General features: G+C 40.3%; 1 protein-coding gene across 2 annotated transcripts in view; it reads right to left on the bottom strand.

Moving 5' to 3' along the window:
* Positions 1–1,593: 1,593 nt before the first annotated feature.
* Positions 1,594–22,010, bottom strand: part of Gucy1b1 (guanylate cyclase 1 soluble subunit beta 1) — a 44,511-nt gene continuing 24,094 nt past the window's right edge. For both annotated transcript variants that reach the window (XM_005076157.4, XM_040752605.1), the window contains 10 exons: positions 18,122–18,319; positions 16,669–16,899; positions 15,569–15,685; positions 14,536–14,669; positions 10,133–10,330; positions 7,342–7,579; positions 4,791–4,931; positions 4,277–4,431; positions 3,853–3,979; positions 1,594–2,809 (listed from right to left, as the gene is read on the bottom strand). In XM_005076157.4, the coding sequence (XP_005076214.1) occupies positions 2,786–2,809; positions 3,853–3,979; positions 4,277–4,431; positions 4,791–4,931; positions 7,342–7,579; positions 10,133–10,330; positions 14,536–14,669; positions 15,569–15,685; positions 16,669–16,899; positions 18,122–18,319 (1,563 nt within the window). In that variant the 3' untranslated portion in view covers positions 1,594–2,785. The remainder of the gene's footprint in view (positions 2,810–3,852; positions 3,980–4,276; positions 4,432–4,790; positions 4,932–7,341; positions 7,580–10,132; positions 10,331–14,535; positions 14,670–15,568; positions 15,686–16,668; positions 16,900–18,121; positions 18,320–22,010) is intronic.

Here is a 22,010-nt window from a genome sequence, read left to right as displayed (position 1 = left end):
TAAAAAAAATCTAGCTTCTACCTCTTCCACAGAGTGCTCCTTCTCTCTGTTCCTTCATTCAACAAATGTATATCAACTGCATGTATGTGGTGGATTCGGGGGACATGTAGGAAAAGAGGAAGCACATTGACTGTAAGATTTACAGAGAGAGATAACACAAACAGAAAACGTGCTGTGTTAAGTACTGTGGGACCATGGAGCAGACGAGTCCTCTTCTGCAAGGAAAGCCTCTTGAGTTGGTGACAGGAGGAAAATGTGCTGTGTTAAGTACTGTGGGACCATGGAGCAGACCAGTCCTCTTCTGCAAGGAAAGCCTCTTGAGTCAGTGATAGGAGGAGTCTGACATCAGGGTACAGAAAAAAGACCTTCCTGACAGAGCAGGTAACCCTTGCATCCACCTTGTGGATGACACTGGCTAAAGAGACACTCAGTTCTTTACTAAAGGATAAACACAAAGACTAAAAATAAAGTTTAAATAGGATAGAAATTTGAGAGAGTGGAATGGAGAGGGAAAAGTGAGAACCGGGTCATTTAAAGGAAGATCTAGTCACTCTTCAGGTTGGGTCATTTCAGAACATTCAAGATGTAAAGTTTTGTGTGTAAAAATTTTAAAAGCAGAGCTGTTTTGCTTGTAGCACACCTTGTGCCAGAGTGCTATTAATATAACAGACTGCCTAGGACACCAAGGGGGAACTTTTGTTGTGGTTATGATTATAATCATGGGTGTCTCAATCCGTGATCCTTACTGTTTTTGCACCTGTTATGAGGGATGTCACTCACCTTGTGGCAAAAAAGAAGCTGACGGGAATGAACTTAGGTGCTGAATCTCTTAATCTTTTTCAAGGGTGCTACCTCCACAGCTAACTTCCTTCTATTGGAGCTTTTTTCTTCAGCATCACCAAGATGAAGACTGAGTCATCAGCATTGGAGTCAGATCCAAATTATAGCATGCCCCTAGCACCTAAGCCAGTGTAAACCAAAGGGAACCCTTAATAAATGGTTGTGCATTAGGAAGATTTAATGTAATTGTCATTTTCTCCAACCTTCTTCTCTCAAGTTACTCATTTAGTATCATTTCTTTATATTAAGCACCTTTCACAGTTATGAATATTAAATCTGTTGATTATCTATGTATACCTCTCCCACCTTAAGAAGAATGTGAGATATTTCAATGGAGGCAATTTCATGCTTGTCTATTTCTCTTGTTTCGTCTTTCTTTCTGTTTCTTTGTTGGTACTGAAGAATATTCTTTAGTGTTACATGTCTGTCATCCAAACAATGACTTAGGAAGACTGCCTAAGTTCAAGGACAGCCTGACTAAAAAGTGAGACTCTGTCTCAAGCCAACAGAGTATTAATAAAAGTAACTATTAAAATTTATATCAAGATGGGTGGTGGATACAGTTCCTTGTTCCCATTTGTCCAGCATATGTCATGCTCTGGGTTCAGAACCCAGCTCTGTAAACAATTTATAAAAGAAGAAAAATGAGAATTAACTGCTAACTAACAAAGTTATAAAAATGTCTTTAAATATGAAATTAAGAAAAATTGCAAATTGTGGCAATATCATTTTATTAAATTAAAACTCTCTGTAGACAAGTGAAAAAAATAATTTATTGTAGAGTTTTTTACACAACTAACATGTAACATTTATACATATATTGATGTGCTGATATGAAATACTAAGTTTAAAGACAAACATTTTTACACAAAAGTAGTTGCACTATATTTTATAAAGATAGATATCAATAAATTATCAGAGACATTTAAAGAATGATGGGCCAAATATTCCATCAGAAATGAAGTGCATTCTATGTTGAAATTAAAATGATTTTCTAAATATTCTGAATGTGATGCCCTGGATGAGCTGACATTCTCTTAAGCTAATATAGGAATCTCAGGTCTGGAGACAGTCCAAGGCTGGCTCTAACAGCAGTGTCCTAGCTGTGTATTCCCCGCTTTTTTCTTTGATATAGTTTGACCCCCAACACTTGCTCAAGCAAATGTAACCTTTCAGTGTGAAACAATGCAGCCCCATCACAGTCACCAGTGGTTTTTGAACTCAATACAAGGACTGCAATACAAATTAGGACATGTCAGATGTTAGATAAACTGTAATTGACATGAGGTTTGAATGAGCAGCCAAATTTTACAATAATAGAAATGTATAGCCTATATTCCCAAAAGGGAATTAACATACTTCAAAATAGTCACTCTTTTCTTAGTATAACATATTAATTCCTGCCTCAGAAGTCTAGAAATAAATTTCAATTTTCCTAAAACTTAGATTCACTCCTTTAGAAAATGGTTTCTAGAATGACATGCGCCAACATGATATAAACTTTGTTTTATGTCATAGACATTAAAATATACATGTACCTATATGTGGAGCATAAAACAAACTTGCTGAGCCATGATACATACATACATGGCCAGAGACTCGTGTTAAGTCTTGTTTTATCTAGTTCACCAAATACACACTGGGTGTCTACCACTTCTAGATCACCAGTTTACGTTAATGCTTGCAGCAGAATTTATGAAACACGAATCATCTGCGTCAAAAGTCAAACTTTAGAAAATATATCAAGATGTTAAAAGTAGTCAAAAGCAAAGCTACCATCAGACAATGGAGAATGTCAGATATGTGTAAGTAGGAGAAAGTCTTGGGTCACTGAAAAGGACAGCAGAAATTGGTATCCCCAGGGAAGAAATGCTCCTGAACTTGACACGTAGTACGCTGTCACCAGAAGCCATCTGACAGTTTTCTTTGTCCCACAATCTGAGATTCAGCTTTCATCCTGGCTTGTTTCCTTAAACGGATAGAAGAAATATATTATTGACCTTTCACCTTTACGTAGCTTACAGTGTCCCGAAAACACATTCTCCTGCCTTTGACAGTGGGATATGCATTGATATTTATAGTTTCTATAAACCATCTCCACTCCATTTCTGCTTCCCGGCTTGAGCAGAAATTATTCTTAGAGTCTTCTGACACCCCAGAGTTTGCTTCTTCAGACGGGTACCCATGAGCGTGCCACCCTCGCCAGACAATTATTTAGAAATTGAAAGGGTTTAAAAGCTGGCATTCTGTTCCCTTTAGTGTTTGTTATACTCTATGAAAATATTTTTAGGGAATGTATACACAGAGGGAAAGATATGTGTTTGAGTAACCTCACACCCTATGAAGAGTTAATGCACCAAGAAGGAACAAACTGTACTTGTGCTTATGATTTGGCCTCTTGAGGAGAAGAGATCAGGCGTGGCTAGGACATGGCAGTCCTGCCTTGGGTGGTGGCTGGAGTAGAATCTCTCAGCACTTGGGAACCTAACTCTCTTGTAAAGAATTGTTTGGGTTCTAAAACATCAGAAACAAGGCCTCTCTGAAGGAGAAACTCAAGAAGACCAGATCATCAAGGGTCCTTCAAACACTGCACAGGAGTGGCCTTGGGAGAATCCTAAGCTTCCTGATTGATATAACTGCTAGGAAATATGGCCATTGGGCAGACTTGCTGAAATCTCAGATGGAGTAGCAGGGGCTGAGAAGGCCTCATGTGTCCCTGGGTACCCAGTACTTGGTGTTTGAACTGGTCCACAGAGGAAGAAGTACACCTCAGCTCTGCCCAGCCTGGGTTAGTTCCTACTTCATCACCAGACCTAAACCATACAGCACCTTTTAAGGCAGATCTGGTTTTATCTGGTTCATCAGTACTACAGTGAAGCTGAATTTTACTGAAGTGTTCTTCTCTACAAGCAAGAATTCTTGCCATTCCAAGGTCATTTCTGTCATGTCTGCTTGAAATTTCCACTTTCTATTCCTTCTCAGAGACAAAAGCAATTCCCTGGTGAGCCATACCTCAATGCCTGTGTTTTTTCTGGAGAGGAACCAAACTTGCATTGGCTCTTTCTTGCCCTTCATAGACACTGGGCCTCTGTGCTCCAAATGGAACTGTGGATCTGAATTTTCTGGAGACATGAGACACCTGTGAGACAGGAGATGGATTAGAGAGGAATGTTGAGAAAGATTGTGTAGAGAATTAAAACAGCCAGACTCCACATTGCAGTTGTACTTAAAAAGATTTTAGTAAAGATGCTTATCAGAAACATCCACTGTGATGTGAGGTGGTTTACCTACCATGGAAACAGTGATACGTAATTCTCAAATAAAAAATAATTCCATAAGCAGAGGGGAGATATGGATGTAGTAACTATTTAAAGGTAGTGAAACCACACAGTTCGCCCACACACTACCCTTATAGAAAAGATGATCCCTTCCTCACCTGTAAGTATATTCAGAAACGTTGATCTTTCCCTTTTCTCCTGTGGTCTCTGTTCTGCTTGTGAGGTTGACAGTGTTTCCAAAAAGACAATACCGAGGCATCCGCTGTCCTATGACACCTGTCACCACCTCCCCAGTGTGGATCCCAATTGTTATCTGTAGAAAGCAAAGTTTTGCTTCAATAGCCTTGAATGCATATTTTACAGACTGTTTCAAATGCCTTCACACAATGTCCCTCTGGGAAGAGAAATATTCTGTTCAAAGAGAAAGACCTGAATATATGAAGTGGGCAACTTCCATCAATAAAACAGAAACAGTTGAAGTTTCCTTGTGCTCAGGACATTCTGTCCACAGAACAAATGAACTAATTTATTTCTCATATCTACGGAAGAGTGTAATACAACAAACACTTTTCTTTCGGGATGCCCCTGTTTGTACATTCCCAGAACAGGAATATGATTGCTTATCAACTGAGTTCTACTATTAGTATCCAAATGTTCAATTTCTTTACTCACCTGAACAGACTCACCATCTACTTGAACTTGGCCAGCAATTTCCATCATGTCCAAGGCCAGGTGGCATATGGACCGTGCATGGTGGATACAAGGTTCTGGTAAACCACTCACGGTCATATACTTGTCACCAACAGTCTCCACCTAAGGCAACACAAACATTCACATGATCAATGGTTGACATAAAGTGACTGGTGTTTTTTTTGTTTGTTTGTTTGTGTTTTGCTTGTTTTTTTAAATATTATTCTGATAAATAATATTCCCCTAGAATTCACAGTGACCTTCCTTTTAAATTCCGTAAAACCAGAGTGGTGAGCTCTAGCAGAATAGAACTCCTAACGATATGGAATTGACACAGTATGGGCCCTTGATCATTTCATCTGAGACCCCCCCCCCCGTCACTCAATAGAATGTGTACATGTGCATGCACATATATGTAAAAATGCCCTTACCCATGTCTGTGCAAGTGTGTGCAGGTGTGTGTGCAATGTTCTTGCCTGTGCAATACAGGTTATAGGTTGATGGAAGGTCTCTCTCTCTCTCTCTTTCTCTCTCTCTCTCTCTTTCTCTAACGTAATTTTTGCCATTTTCCCTTTTATTTCTGTGTGAGTATAATACTGCTGAGGATGGAATTTGAATCCAGGCATTCAAACAGGCTAGGCAAGCACTCTTCCACTGAGCCATATTCCCCAGCCTGCTACCTTATTTTTGAGACAGCCTTTCTTTTTTTTTTTTGTTTTTTTTTGTTTTTTGTTTTTCAAGACAGGGTTTCTCTGTATTGTTTTGGAGGCTGTTCTGGAACTTGTTCGGTAGACCAGGCTTGGTCTCGAACTCACAGAGATCCACCTGCCTCTGCCCAGTGCTGGGATTAAAGGCGTGCGCCACCACAGCTCGGCGAGACAGCGTTTCTTACAGAACCTGGAGCCTAGTGTTCAGCTCAACTGGCTGGCCATCAAGCCCCCAGGATCCGCCTGCCTCCACTTCCCCCAGCACTGTGGTTACAGATGTGAACGGGCACCCTGGCTTTTCCAAACGCAGACCCTCATGCTTGCACAGCCCTTTGTAGAATATTCTGTTACTTCACTGCTTCTTGGAGCAGCTGTTGGCTGAAGTTCAATGATTTAGCAAGGCCTCTAGCCCTATTTTAATTAATTTTTAAATGGAGCTGTTGCTTTGCTGCATAGGTGTTGTACAGGTACATGTCTCTGTGAACATGTGTATGGAGGCCAGGGATGGACCTTGGGTATCATTCTTCAGATTTCACCTACCTTCTTGTTTAATATGAGCAGAGTTGGCTGGGGTAAGCTATGTAGTATTGTGATGCTCTCACCAACTGAAGAACTGTGGCTCAGAAGGAACCACAAAATAAATAGTCTTCATGCAGTTATATTACCCCGGGAGCCTAGACACGGTGAGTAACATTCTTGCCTTTATAAAGCAATATTCCACTGACTTCGTTTTTCCAATATTATATTTGTTTCTACTTAAAACAAAGGGCAGAGATGTCTTGTAAATGTTTATCTTCAAGTTGATGGTATCTAAAAGTAAACCTGAGGTCCAGGACCCTTCTCAAGCTCCATGACTACTTCACAGTGCAAAGCATTTATGTATTTTAGGAAAAAATGTCTTTGGCTGAGCACAAAAATGAATGCTGTGTTTATACTCGATGTAATAAACAATCTGCACAGACTCGTTAACCTAAGTGCAAGAAACTGCCGGATCCTTCGTGTCAGCCAGGGATTGTCTGCTCCATGAAACATCATCGTAGTCGCAATGAAAAGAAAGATCCCTAAGTGGTAACTACTCAGCGTTGAAGTTTATACCATAGACTTAGTGCTGCCCTCAGCCTTGCTCATTTTACAGTGAGCAGTGGTTAATGTGGAGACTCGTGGTTGGTCAAGGGACTGAGAATGACTATTGAGTGCATAATGCTAAGTCTGTGTCATCTCCTCCAACGCTCGATGGACATCTGGGAAAGCTCATCAGGGACCAGAAAAAAGTGTAAAAGCCGATGAGGAGGAGGAAGGTGGTGAAATGACGTCTTCTGGAAATGACATGGCTGTTGTACTCAGGGTCATACAGCAGCTTCAGGTGCCTTCACAGAGTCTGCACAAAGCTTAGGCATGTCAACATTAGATCATAGATGAAGGATTGCTTCTGGGGAAGTGAGATATGCTGTCTTTAGTGCTGTAACTACTGGCAAGTTGTCCATACTCCTATGGATAGCTCCACATAAACTCAGTGGGTCAGAAGACACACAAACAAAAGCATGAAAGTGGAAGAGAGGCTACTTGTTGGGAAGAGTGAGATGGGAGGGAGGTAAGAGAAGGTGGGTGTGGATGTGATCAGAACGTGTCATTCACATGTATGAAATTGTCAAATAATACATTTCTTTACATGAGGAAAGTATTTAAGCTGTGGCCTGCAGTAACTCAATAGACGTCATAACACAGTAAAGCAGCTACAGTCCTGGTGCAGTGACCATGGGCTTCTGTGGGGCATCCCAGAAGACCAGACATGCATTGCACTAACACAGACTCCCGTGAGGACTTGCCTTATAAACAAATGGATTTTTCCGTGAATCAGTCAGTGTGTCAAATCTGGTGTAGAGGTCATTGAGTAGATTGACAATCTTCATGGCTCCTTCTCCAGATGCATGCTTGCTACAGAACGCATTGAAGCCCACAATGCCACTGAAGAGGATGGTCACATTGTCGTACCTTTTGGCAGGCACTGGGCGCTTATGTCTCAGCTCATTGGCAACAGATGGAGGGAGGACAGAATACAGCAATCTATGTGGGTTAGAAGAAAGCACTGTAAGACATGTTGGGGAACCTTTACCATTCTACCTTTGCCTTTGTATTGCATCAAGCCATTGTGCTGGATTCTGATAAGATATCCTTTAAAAACAAGAATCAAACATTAGCTATGTACAAAACAGAAACAGCAAATTTTTGTCTATTGTGATCACATATATCCCTAATCTTAAACCAGTTCAAACCAACTCAAAAAAAAAAACCAACCAAGTAAATAAATAGATAGGCAAAACAAAATATCATCAATAGGACCTCGCAGTTTTAATTTGTAGTCTTGGCGTCTTGCCCTGTTCTTATGACAGTGACAGGCTTGACATTATCAGTATGAGCATCTAAAATACTGCACAAATAGCCCAGTAACAGAAACATGTTCATTTTACAGGAATAAAATTTATCTCAAATTCTGCAAATTCACAGCAGATAAAGTAGAATTGCTTCCTAATCTTATTTATACTTCCCTCTTTCCTGGAAGAAACTGATAAAAGAAAGGATAAGTGGTCTAGATGGGCAGACATTTTATTTCTGTAGGCAATGATGAGACCTCTATCATGACATTGGGACTAAGCTAAGGAAAGAGCATGATCAACACTCAGCAGGAGGGGAGCTGAAAGATTAAAAGAACAGCAAAAACCCCTGGGTTCCCAGGCTGAAGAAACAAAAAGAAGCAAGGCTTCCTATCTTTTTCATCCTTTTAGCCATTGGGCAGAGTTCAAATATGAAACACAGACATGAGCCATATTTCTCTCTAGCCATAGCCGAATTTCTTCAGTGACTAATTTTAGCTTCTAAGCAGAAAGTATTTCATGCAAAATTGAAATTAGAACTTAATATTGAATGTGAGCAGTAGAAGAGCTTAGCTTTAAAGAAAACCAGATGGTTTATAATGAAATTGTCTTAAAAATAAAGTCTCTGTTATAAAATCAAATCCCAATCTATTAATCTGAAAACCAATCATGAAAATTAATGAAGCACACTATTCCTAAATAGGGCAAATGGTTTTTGAAAATCCACTCAAACTTGAACAAAAAAAAAGAAACAAAGAAAATTGTACGGATGGTTTTTGAAAATTCATTCAACCTTGGGCAAACCAAAACAAAGAAGGGGTCCTGTGATAAATCCTTTTGCTCTGGTTCAGAACTCAAACTCTAGAGACTATAGCATAAGTGCCAAAGGCTGTGCCATAGACCAGTGAGAGAAGAGAACACTCAAGCCAACAATTTACTGGCAATGTGAATCAACAGCATTTTTCATATGGAATGTAGAATATATGGACATTTCCATAATTTAAATGGTTGCATCTTTGTAGTACTAGGTGTCTGTTTACTACTGGTTCAGTTTGGACCTGAGACATTCCCCAAAGGCCCGTGTTTTGAAGTCCCTAGGCTGTGGCGCCATTGCAGACTGATGAAAGCTTTAAGAGGTAAGGCCCAGTGGGAGGATGTTGGGTCACTTGGGCACACCCTTGACTGACACACAGATTTCATCCTTCCCTTTAGCCTCCTAGCGAGCATGACATGAGCAGCCTCCTCTGTTGTGCTTCCCTGCTATGGTGTTTGGTCCCTTTGTGGCCTAAAGCAACAGGGCCAGCAACAGAGGCTGAGAGCTCTGAAGTCACAAACCCAAACTTTCCTCATTTCTTCATGAGTTTGTTACCTCAGTAGTTCTCATAGCAACAGAAACCTGAGTAACACAGCTCTAAGTGCGGATATCAACATACATGGAACCACAATATAAAGAAGTGAGATCTACATCATCTGCTGATATCACAGACAATGCAGAATATGGAGAAGCAGCAACCGACTGACCCATAGGACATTGGTGCATCATATAAGCATGTGATATTTTTCATGAATGAAGTTGTGTCATGTACCGATAACCAGTGGGAGACATTGAGCTGCCTACCCCCATGTGCTTGATGAAATTTACAGAACATGTACCAATTAAACTAGGTTGTAGGTTCCCTTACAACCTTGGGGGAAGTGAGGCAGTCTCAAAGCAAGTAGACTGAGCTTTCAGGTGACTAATGTAGAGGCAAAAGCATGTGACCCAATGAAGCCGTTGTGGATAGAGACTGGCATCTACAATGAAGTCTCTGTTCCATTCATGGTATTAATGATGCTAACTGTTGTGTTTTCTTGTGTGGTCAGCGTCTGCGGACAGGCATCTTGCACACACATCAATGCTAAGCAAGCAGAGGGTGTGGTGTAGTAGCTATCAATCTTCTGGTGCTGGAGTGGAGTAACATGGTTCTACTGGGAAACAAGTCAATTAGGTTCAATTCTCCAAAAACACAACATCTTAATTCACAAACAAAATTACAAAAAAAAAAAAGCATTCAAGAACCTGAGGAAAAGCATCCTGTGGGCATCAGGAAAGTACTGCTTTTAATTACTATGTGGAGACAGGGCCAAACAATGCTTGGGGACACAAGAGGTCCAAGGCGCTTCTAGTGAGAGGATGAACCCTAGCATTACACAAGTGGTGGCAAATTGTGACTAAAAGCCAGCCCTTTCTTCTCTCCGTGCTTACGTGTCTGTCTTTTTCTTCTCGTCCTCCAGGGCTCTCAGTGTGAGCTGCAGTCTATCCGTGAGGATTTCCAGCTCCTGCGTCAGTTTATACTCTTCCCGGAACTGTTCCCCCAGTAGAACTAGGTCTCGAGTGGCATCATGAAGAGGGATGTCACTCAGGTACAGGCCTCTTCTTGTCAGATCATCCAGGTTCATCACGCTGCCACACAGCAATGGAACAAAATCAGCATCACTGGTGCATGAGGTGGGATTAGCCCTCCCTACAGCAAGAGGCGTGGGGCAGCTTTCCCCTTCTCCACCTTCACTGTTCAAAAGATCAGGGGGAAGAAACAAGAGGAGGAGCCTACCCAAAGAAGGCTTTGCTTCCTGTGTATCTAAAACCCCACTAGCAAGCGGCAAACTTGAAGTAGGTGTTTGTCAAGTTGTACTTTTTGGAGGTATCTGCATCTGCATTCATGGAAAGATAATACAGAAAACTGCCCCGCCTAAATCTCTTCCCGTGTGGAATACAAGGCAAGTACATTTCACACAATCATCTTGTTTTTCCTTATCCCAGAACAATCTATCCTAGCGCATGAGTCAAGAATAATGGTATTTCTATTGAGAAACCTCCTCCTTATGATTCTAAGAATCTTATAACTAATTCTTTGCTATTAGAAACTGTGATGGAGTTTCTAAGCTTCAGTAGTCTTCCTCAGTGTGCAGTTGAAAGACTCCCTGCCTTGGGCTTTTATGCCCTTCTTTCTTCAGGCTTTCTTTTCTTCTTCTATTCTTATTTTTTGGTTAATTTTCTCATTTTTAAAATGTATTAGACCTTGCTGAAGTCTATGAATCTTTGTAACTTAAATGTTATCTTTTTATAGCACTATTACAATGATCATGATTGGTTCACTGAAATTCTGGTAAATAAAAGGTTTAGTTAAAAATTACTCATTACCTAAGTATCTAAATATACATTTTTGGCTTTAATTAATTCTTAAAGTATAAAGTTATTTTTTTCTGGATACTTGAAACAGCAGTGTCTCTAAAATAACAAATGTCAGTCATGACTTTACTAAGGAATTTTAGATTAAAAAGAGGTTCTCATGAAAGTGTTCTCAACAAAAATATCTATAAGTCAAAGCAAAGTAAGCATATCCCTATGCAAACACAGATTAACAAAGGATATTAATGACAAATTACACAATTGCTTTGTATATTTTAAAGCCTTCTTTCAAAAATAAACCCATCTAAAAAGATGAAAGATGACTTATCCAATTATCCAAATGTGTTCAAACAAGATATACTCGTGAGGAAAGACAAAATTAGATAATCTTAAAATTGAAATGGATAACCTAATGCCAAGTGTAATATGCACTCTTAGTCACAGAGGCCACAGAGCCTCTTTAGACAACACATACTCTTGTTACTCCTCTTAACTGCATACACCTAGCTGCTAAAGCCCTGTAACTGAAGATATCATACACCTTGGCTGCAAAGTATAGAGAAATCAAGCTGGAATGGAGCGGGAAGCTTCCTTCCTGCTGGGTAGATTTCATAGTTCCAGAAGGTGTGGCAATTCTGCTGGGGGAGAAAAGGCATCAATGGTCTTGTCTAGCTGAACTGTATGATCTACAGGACCAATCTGCATGACAAGATTTGCCCACTCATGAAATAGTTGCACAACTCTAATATGAAGAAACAACCGATCTCTGATTGGATTTGAAGCCCACTCTACAAAAGTAGCACTTTACACCTGCATAAGGCTGAGGAGGTCTTAAGCCATTGGGGAGAACATAATAATTATTTAACTAAATTGCCATGAAGTCAACATGATTTCTAAATAAAACAGGCATATCTGTATCTGTATATAGATGACACTCATGGCTTTAATCAGAGACTTTCACTATAATGGTGATGACTGCAGAGACACACAGCTGCTCTAAGTGCTAAGGAGAGGTAGTTGAATATTCAACCTTAATGACAATATTTATGCCATCCCTGTTAAGGCGAAGGCTCAGGAAGCATCCTGGATGAGGGCAGGCAGAATGTAAGATATAGAAGAATGTGGCAGCTGGAGAAGGGCGGAGACATGCCATTTTCTCGGCATAGCACAGCCCATGCAGCCATGACCAAACAGCAGCTGAGCCTCAACAGTCAGTCATGGCCTGGGGAGTGTAGGAACCTTACCTCGCCCTAATGAATGACCTCTGCTACATTTGGAGTCTGTGGGAGACACAGACATTGTCTTCACTGAGGAGCCCACCAGGCCCCAGTGAATAGTACCAATAGTGAATACTTCACAGTGGTCTTCATTGAACTCAATGAGTTTCAAAAGAACCCCAAACAAAACAAACAATAACAACAAAATTGTACATGTAGGAATAGAATCTGAAAGCTGGAGGGGGGAGGTTACAGAGGTGGAAGGGAGATTCAATGGAGGGTTATAATAATCAGAATAAAATGAATACTAGGTGAAAGATCATTCATACTTTTTTTGTTTTTTGTTTTTTTCAAGACAGGGTTTCTCTGTGGCTTTGGAGGCTGTCCTGGAACTCGCTCTTGTAGACCAGGCTGGTCTCCAACTCACAGAAATCTGCCTGCCTCCGCTTCCAGAGTGCTGTGATTACAGGTATGCACCACCAACGCCCAGCCAACATCATTCATAAAAATCTTCAGCCAAGATCGTTCAAGAAATCTTAATGAAATTATAAACAGCTTATTCTTCTGAAAGTTCCTCTTGTATTCAATCCTCTATAGACAGAAGTCTCTATCTGGCCTGATTCCCTCAGCCATTCAGTCCCAAATAAACACACAGAGGCTTACATTAATTATAAATGTTTGATCAATGACTCAGGATTCTTACTGCCTAACTCTCTCTTAATTACTAACCCGTTTCTATTAATCTGTGTATCATTTGGTCTTAGTTTATGGGAGAATGCCTGGGCATCCTACCCCTCTGGTGGTTACATGGTATCTCCCTTTACTCTGCCTACTACCTTTCTCTATCCCTATTTGGATTTCCAGCCTGGCTAAATACCGCCTGTCTATTGGCTGAGACAGCTTTATTCATCAGTCAATAAGAGAAACATGATGTATTCACAGCATACAGAAGGACATCCGCCATCACTCCTCAGCATCACACAAAGGGGTACTGTGGTGTTGCACACTTGTTCTTGTCAGTCTTCGGGAGGTGGGACAAGAAGATCTAATATTCACTAGTATGCAAGTCTATATACGTAGTTTGAGGCTAGCTGCCGCTTTGTGACATCCTGTCTCAAAATGAAATCCTTATTATTTTTTCTTCATTTAAATTAATCATCCTAGAATTATTTATAGGCAAAAAATTCTTCCATCTGAACAGATTGCATGGTAACTGGTAAATGTATGACTATAGGACTGATTGTATATGAAAATTAAAGTATACACTATGCAATTTGTGATCCTCCCTTCAAACAAACTTTTCTGCCCTTGAAGAGAAACACGCCCCTAAAGTAAATCTGTCATTCTACTGACACCCAATCAGGACAATGATGAACAAAGAGTACTGATGGAAGGTGAGATGTTACTTGGTCCCTGGATGGCACTGGCTTCAAAGATAATTTATATTGCACAGGTTGGTCTCTTTGGTCTGCATGATAAATAACTCTCAGATAATAAATCATAATTACTGCTAAATATTGTATGCAAAATAACATCGAATAATAAGCCCCACAATTATCTTTTTCTGTTGTTTTATCAATGTATATTCTGAATCTCATTGCATCTTTTAGTAAAATGCTAAAACTAGAAAAATGTCAACCATGCTTTGTCCCTTCTGATACTATGAATGACACACTTAGAATAAATTTTAGTTTAATAATCCACTTTGAACATTACAACACAATTAAAGTAGTTACATGTTTTTAATTAAAAGTGGCTCAGACCAAAAAAATAGTCTTTTTTATAATTGTTGCTAGCTATTCAATTTCTTTATTTATTTCACCATATCCTATTCTTTCCAGAACTGGTCCCTTACAGGATACTCTTTGAAATCACAAAAATATGGAATTAGCTAACAACAGATTGCTTATCCAACAATTTAACATCATAAGAATTTCACAGACAAATCATGTTACAATGTAAAGAAGGTGAGACTTCGAGTTTTCCGAAATGCCCAATGCAATCATCCGTATTATAAATTACATAATGAGAGTTTGAAAATCCATTTTATACTTCAGCTAAAATAAATATTGTGAACTAAAATGCTGTTGGATTAAGAGAGGACTGTATTTGATCCATAAAATGTACATGTGTGCACTGAAGTATCATGGCAAATTCTATTCATATGTGCAACTAATACATATTGATCAAAGATTTTTAATGAAGTTGCACTGAATTAGTTTTTTAACTTATCGCAATTTCAATTAAGCTAAAAGTTGTTACCTTGGTGAACAGAGAAATAGAATGCTATCTGCTTCCGGTAAGTAGATCATCTGACCCTTGAGACGCAAGCAGCTGATCTCCGTCCCAGTAAGTTCATCCTCACATTCAAGTTTCTCAACATCCAGCAATCCTTCCTTGAAAATGGAAGACAGCATTAGCTTCTGCCTCCCCCCAACTCCCACCCCGCCTGGTAAGGCATCAGGAAGGAGTGAAAACCTATCCTTCTCACCAACCCTAAGGGAGAGGAAGCTGGCCCATCAGAACTAGAGGGGTGCTGTCCTAGGTAAGATGGTCATCGGTCAATACTTGATGACCTTCTGTGCGTAAAGGATGGGAGCAGCTGAGCGGCAGCACTTGCATTCTTTGTAAGCTCCTGTGATTTTCCAGTATGGCCGCAACACACATTTGTGAATTGTTCTGAAGCTAAGTCAAGCTAACCCTGTATCCACAGAACAACTGCAAGTAGTCAGTTCTCAGCATACAAAAAAAACACATGTGGCCGTGTCTTCGGAAAGTCATGTGGAGAGTATGAAAAGTGTGGATGCTACAGAAATTGTGTTTGCTACAGTTACGCTAGGCACACAAATGAGGAGATCTGTAAACCATCCAAACTACCAACTATGTGAGTTTACAGATTTTTCTTAATCCTTTTATTTCCCTACAGAAAAAAAAAATGTTAGCAAGAATTATAAACAATTTACAGAAGAATAAATCACTGGCTTTGGTGACATTATCAAAGACTTGTTGTTAGGTCTTCTGATTTCTTTTTAAAAAGTGATTGTAAATTCAAGGAAGTAGATCAAGGAGACTTAGACATTCCCAGCAAGACGCTTTCTCAACCTTTTCCCCCCACTCATTCTGATCAGCTGACAGAGGTCCGTGCTCCTCAGCCAAGCATTGCTCCCTTGAGAGTGGTACTTTACTTTCTTGTATCTCTGTTGCATAGACTATGCTCATAGATGATTTCCCTTCTCTACTACTGCTGATGGATAACATGTATTGCTTACGTTCAGCTGAAAGGGTGTCTGATTACCTTGCTTCTCAGTACAAAGACTGTATTGATGTGCGAAAGAATCCCATGGAAACTGATGTCAATATGAGGGCGGACCAGAGAGAAGACAGACAGAAGGCTGCAGTTCCCAGGCTGGAGCTAAGAGGGGGAATAAAGAGCAACTTGAAACTGAATTTATGATTAGACATTAATCTTGAAATTAAGTCAGATTAATTGTATTTATAATTGAAAAAAATCTTAAGTGTTGAGTGGGAAATTTACCCTGTGTATGAAACTGAGTGGTTAAGCAAACATCATGTACTTGCAGAGACAGGAAACCTAATATGGATTTAGTTATCTAATACTCAAATATAAGCTGGTGCAAATGAAATAATCATCTCAGAAGGAAAAAAAGGAAAGTTATCTTCTAAACTGTAGCATCATATGTTAGATGCCTGTGACTGAAAATGAAGTTAAATATCAAAATACTAGTAAATACTTGCTTCAAAAGACAGATAATATTAATAGAAGTAATAACACAGCAGCTGCTTGAGACAGAGCAGATAACTGGGCTAAAGGGACCTCGTGTCATTTCAGAACAGAAGGAAACAGGCAGATTAGCACACCCCGAGGGAAAGCCCACACAAAACACTCTTCTGCTCCAAGACATACAGCTTTCCACAAGACCTCTGTATTCTAGTCCCACACGTGCTGTGGGCCAATCCTAACACGGAGTATGAGAGAACGAGGATGTACACTGCAAACCCTCTGTGGTCCTTCAATGATCTGCCACTCTACCCGTGGTAACCTCGATGCTTTTCACCCCGAGTGTTTTCAAATTCCCTTCTCCCCCTGGCCAACAGCTGATTCTGAAAACTATTTTTGGAAGGCAGATATAAACAAAGACATGAGTGAAATCTGACTGCTGTTACCAAGTCCCCTGTTTTCTCACAAAGCAAGCCTGCTATTCTCGTATAACTTCCTCCTCTCTCTGTAAGTGATTAAAAAAGAAACAAATAAGTGCTGTGGAAACACATTTAGGTTATAAGTGCATGGGATATTTCCTGAATCGTTGTCAAAGGTTAAAAAGCAATGAAGCTTGTAAGAGGGTCAGGACCCCAGGGTAGCGATGAACACTTTACCTGCGGGAGCACTCTGTAGATGGCATTGCCACACTGAGTGACCACCAGGTCCCGGTCAAATATTATGTGGAAAGGAAAGGCTTTGCAGAAGGTATATGGGCTGATGCGTGATTCCTGGGTACCATTTTCTTCAAACCTGTCCAGATCTTCATAGAAGTCCTCTTCTTTTGACTCTTTTTCTTCAATTAAAAATTGAGTATGATCACATTCCTCATTTCTTTGTTGAATAACCTGGATGCCAGTGGGGGAAGTTGTGGTTAATTGTTGTTATTTTAGCTTAGTTATAAGTGACTGTTTATGAACAACGCATTTAGAAGATTAGCAAAATCAAAATAGATGCAAATGCTGTACACATGTAAGGCTGAAAAGTCTGTCTAGAAATTTTCAGACTTGTGAGATGTGAAGGCACTATTATTTGGGGATAAGGTCTTCTGTATTTTAGACAAGCTTCCAGTAGGAAAGTTTCCAGTCAGCTAGGTAGCTGAGAATAACCCAACTTCCAATCCTCCTGCCTCCATCCCCTATGTTCTGAGGTCATGGGTTTGGTCCACTATGGTCGTTTATTCCAGACTAGGGAATTGAGTCCAGGACCTAGTGTGTGGATTGCAAGCATTCTGCCAGCTGAACTGTCTCCCATAATTATTAAGACAGAAGTTTTCATTATAATCTGGTATCGTTCCCTATTAGTACCCATAGCCTTTTGGGTGGCCTAGGAAGAGAGTAATCCCTTGGCCTGGTAGGCTGGGCCTCCCAAACAGGCACATGTGTACAGCAAATCTGTGGTTACACTGCACTTGAGGCCGACCATGAGAAGCACATGGAGAACCAATGAGTCAGAGAAGCCACACGGGTCAGAGACAGAGAAATGGCAATTGTCTTCATTGTGCATTTTCTCTATTGGTGCCTTGAAATGGCCACTCAAAAATAACAACAGCTGTCATCAACAGTCTCAGGAAAGGCCAGAGCCGGCTTGGTCGTGTTCACCAGCACAAGTTGATTTTACAAAAAGAAACAAAAAACACAAACTTTGATATGACAAAATAAAATGTTCTAGGTACATTTCAGGAAAGACGAAAGAATTCACATAGAACAAGGGGATCTGTAAAATCTGCTAATTTAATATGTTCTTTCCATTTCATCACCCACAATCTGATATGTTGCAGGCTGAGGCTCAGTTAGCCCCCTCCCCTTTCCCAGTTGGCATGTATTCACAGAAAGTAACTGAATTTCCTGTTGCCTTAAGCAATGTATAATTAGAAAGAAAATCTGTTGCAAGGGGAAAATTGCCTAGTATAATGCATTCCCAGGCCAAACGGAGAAGACTCCTGGGGTTCACACCATCTCAGCTTACGGATCCTGCTAGTGCAGCCCATGAACACACATTCATTGTAACATCATTTCAAATGTTCCAGTGCCCCTTGTATTCAGAGACCCCTTTGCTGGTGGACATTACCTTCATGTCTATCTCAGTGCCGTGAATCTGTTGAGCGACAGTCTTGATGATCCCGATAACAATGTCCTGAAGCCCTTCTCTTTCTGAGTAGTAGTGCAAAATGAGCCCTTTGCCCTTCTCTGCATCAGTGCACCTGAAGGAAGGGGCACGCATCCCCGGATAGATGGTAGCGAGGTGGTCATGCAGGGCATCGAGGTTCTGTGGTGAAAATGAAAGAATGGTGACTACAAACTGCTGTGAGGGATAATAATGATAGTCAATACTATAGGGAATACAATATATTTATTTATCAGAGAGAGAGAATCACACAAGCTGGGAATCAGAAGCGTGGCCGGCTTCCAAACGAGGAGGTCCTTTTTCTTTTCGCTTCCTTTTATCTCTACCTGTGCTAATTTACTTGTCCCCACCCTCATGGGCGGATAACTTTGTGAGGTTCACTCCTACAGAGGGAGGACTTAGCAAAGCAAAGAGCAGGAACAAGGTTCAAATCTGGCTTTACGGGGCGGGTCACTAGAGTAAGCCTTTACATAGGAGATGCTTCATGGTGTCCCTGAGACGGCTCCAAGGTAAGTACGACATAGACAGTGAAGAGAGCAGAACGATTGAGAAGAACTCATGTGATCATTAATGGTACATTTCAAGGAATGGTGAGTAAGTGCCATGCGCCAGAAAAGAGCTTACTTAGGGGCAAAAGCAGGTATCTAAGGTTGTTCATGAACATAGTAGTAAGCAGTGAAAAGTGTTTAGATCTCCCACATCCTTTCGCTGACTCTATAATCCCCAACTGAATTTAATTAAAAAGTATCAAAATGCCAAAGATAGAGAAATACAAGCCAGTTATTACCATGATTATTGATAGTTTTAATTAACGATGTGTTTTTTTTAATAGAGGTGTATAATTCCTTGTCCATCAATAGTTCCCAACCAAGATGAGAGGCCGCAGCAAAGCGGCAAACAAATGACCGTCTCAGACTAGAGTCTTGGAAAATTAAAGCTTTCTGTTTTATTGTAGCCTTGTCACTTAGAACATGCTAAATTTCCCTGCACTTTCTATTAGTCCCTGAAATTCAAAACTGACTTATTCACAGATTGACACAAGAACTGCGAAAGCTACACTCTTAAGACAGTCCAACCTGTTAGCATTTAGTTGACGAAAGGTCTCACACAGTCTTGTGAAGACAAGGGAAACTCACCAAGGCACAGACAGTCATGAAGGATAATAGTATTTCAGTCATCTGGATAAATCCATTGTCATTCTGTGTGCCTGTCTACAATGAATTCTGTTTTCTTCCCTCGATAACCCCTGTAAAAATCAAGTCAAGCTAGTGTTGAACAAAAACATGGCTTCTTCCTGGTTGCCTCTAGGGGCCGCTGTTGCAGTGTAAAAGTTACCAGATAGTGTCCTAGCCCGTACAGGCAGGTCCTCAAACCCACCTGTCCAGGAACTTTGCATTTCTTTCTATTGAGCTGAACAGCACAATGGGTTCTTCTGCAAGACTCTGAAGACCCCTGAAGATCTTTTGGTATGAAATCTTGGGAGAGAAAATCTACCAAGGAGAAAATGTACTGTCAAGACTTATACTTTTATCTACATTTACCAGAAAGTCTCAACTGAGTTCATGACTGCACTAAGGACATTTTTCTTACATATTGCAGTCCACAGTGCTGTGTTGTGCTGCTTAAAATGAAAGAAAACCACATTAAATATGCGACCTAATAATAATTCTTTTTTTTAAACCAAAATGTTAATATTTCCTAGTCAATATGCCCATGTCACTTGATACTGTCAAGATTCCATCTGGGTTCATGATGCCCTTTGTACCTTCCTACATGCAGTCAACCCAATCACTTGGCAGTGACAAAGGTACCATTTCTGCCAGTGGCTACCTTGATGTTAAGGTGGGTCTGACACTGAACTGATCACCCAGGATGGAGAGTTGCTAAAGACAGCACCCTTTCCGCATTTGGTGAAACCATTTGAATTTGTGCACAGATATGGGCAGTATTAAAGTTTGAATACTGGCAATACAGCATCGCTCAGATGTTTTCTTAAAGGCAAGGGGGTTACTACAAATACAGAGTGACAGTGTTCGTGAGCCAAGCCTTTTTTGTGGTAACCAACTCCCCAGTGATTTGTTGTTGTATTGAATTTGCTATTAATTAAATGGACAAGTAGAGTGTTTTGTTGGAGCATGAAAGATTCACCACTTAATGTAATATTGATTTTCTTTAGATAGTACCCAGCATAAAATACCCTCTTGGGATTTCTTCACTTACAGCCTTCCGTACTCAGTTTTACTCCATCAAAATTCAAGCGATTGCCGCAGACTGTCTCTTCTAAGAAACTGGATTATGATTAAATTTAAATTATTTTCACTATGCTTATGTTGCTAAGAAATGTGCAGTATTCATATTTGAACCACAATTGTTACAGTAACATCAGGAAACCACAAACGAAGACCGTTAGCATGGCCAAGAGAAAAGCTTAACCACATTTGATAGCACTATCTAAACAGACTTGACACTTCAGGAACACAGCTATTTTGATATATCTGGGCAATAAAACTTAAAAAAACTGGAATTGTTTTATTTCTAAGTATACCCATGGAGGTAAGTACAGGAAAAGAACAGCTGCATGGCTAGCTACAAGAAGTATGCACATTTGTGTAATAGCTAAGAAGTCATGGGAAAGTGTAAACACACATGCTTCCGGGTAAACAACCTCCAAGAAACCACGAAGCAAATTCAAGTATGCTTGAACTGCTCATTCTCCTTAGCCTCATTTAAAAAGATGCTGTTTTTGTTCTGATACCTAAAATTCAGTCTGAGGTTTTAACTCAACTTCTAATTGTGCTGATCTCATTTTGTGTCCCCTCCCCCCATACACACACAAAGAGAACGAATGTACTTTTTTCTGTGCAGGGTATCTGCAACCATCAGTCAAGTTACCCCACCTCCTGGTGTTTGTGCTTTACAGAGGACCAAAAAACAGTCCTGTTATCCTGGTGCAGCGCTACAGCTCCAGGTGGGGTGTGCCCAATAGTAGGAGGCAATTGTTTCTCTGAGAAATACTTTTAAGTTCCATATTTTTTAAGATTTTGGACTATTTCAAACTCATGTACATTTTCTTTTTGAAATACACCAGGCATGTCAAAAATATGCTCATACATAATGACAGCGACAAAGCTCATGCAGAAACCCATGACCTTTCTTTGCTCCTAGTGCAGCTAATCAAGAATTTGTAAATTGGCCACAGAAGTGTAGAGATAAAGACTCTGCCTGGAGCATTTTAAGGAAAATGTTTGTTTTTGTGTTTTCAGTCTTCATAATCCTTAAACCTAAAGTTGTGTTGATGATTCACCAAAGTTCAGTGCTGAAAAATAAAATCTTAAAGATGGTCTTACAAGGCTTCCTCACACACCGCCCAGCACTTTCTTCCTTTTCATACTGTGAAAGGCAGGATTATCCCCAGCCACGGTTAATATAAATTGCTGACCCTGAGAACCCTTCCTGGGGTTAATGAGAAACAAGCCATTTTGGAAGTTGGAGAGGAAAAATTTGAGCCAGCAACACTGAAAGAAATGGTGAGCCTACCCCTAAGCTAATGAGAAAAGTGGAAGTGATAGGAAACACAGAGCTTCCCCTTCCATTCAGGAATCTCTCAAAAAAAAAAAAAAAGGAAAAGATTTAGTGCTTTTAAAAAGACAGGCATGGAGTGGGCTGCAGAGAAGCCTCAGTTGGTAAGAGCACTTGCTTAATTTGAGCAGGACCCAGGTTCAGTTCCCAGCACCCACACAGCAGCTCATACCTGCCTATAAGTCCCCTTGAAAGGGAGCCAATGTCCTTTGGCCTTCCTGGACACTAGGTGTCAATACAGTGCACAGACATC

This window comes from Mesocricetus auratus, unplaced genomic scaffold (assembly GCF_017639785.1).
Source record: "Mesocricetus auratus isolate SY011 unplaced genomic scaffold, BCM_Maur_2.0 Super-Scaffold_100009, whole genome shotgun sequence".
NCBI classification, from domain to species: domain Eukaryota; kingdom Metazoa; phylum Chordata; class Mammalia; order Rodentia; family Cricetidae; genus Mesocricetus; species Mesocricetus auratus.
Note: the sequence above shows the minus strand (reverse complement) of the source record. Positions and strands in the feature narration are given on the sequence as shown.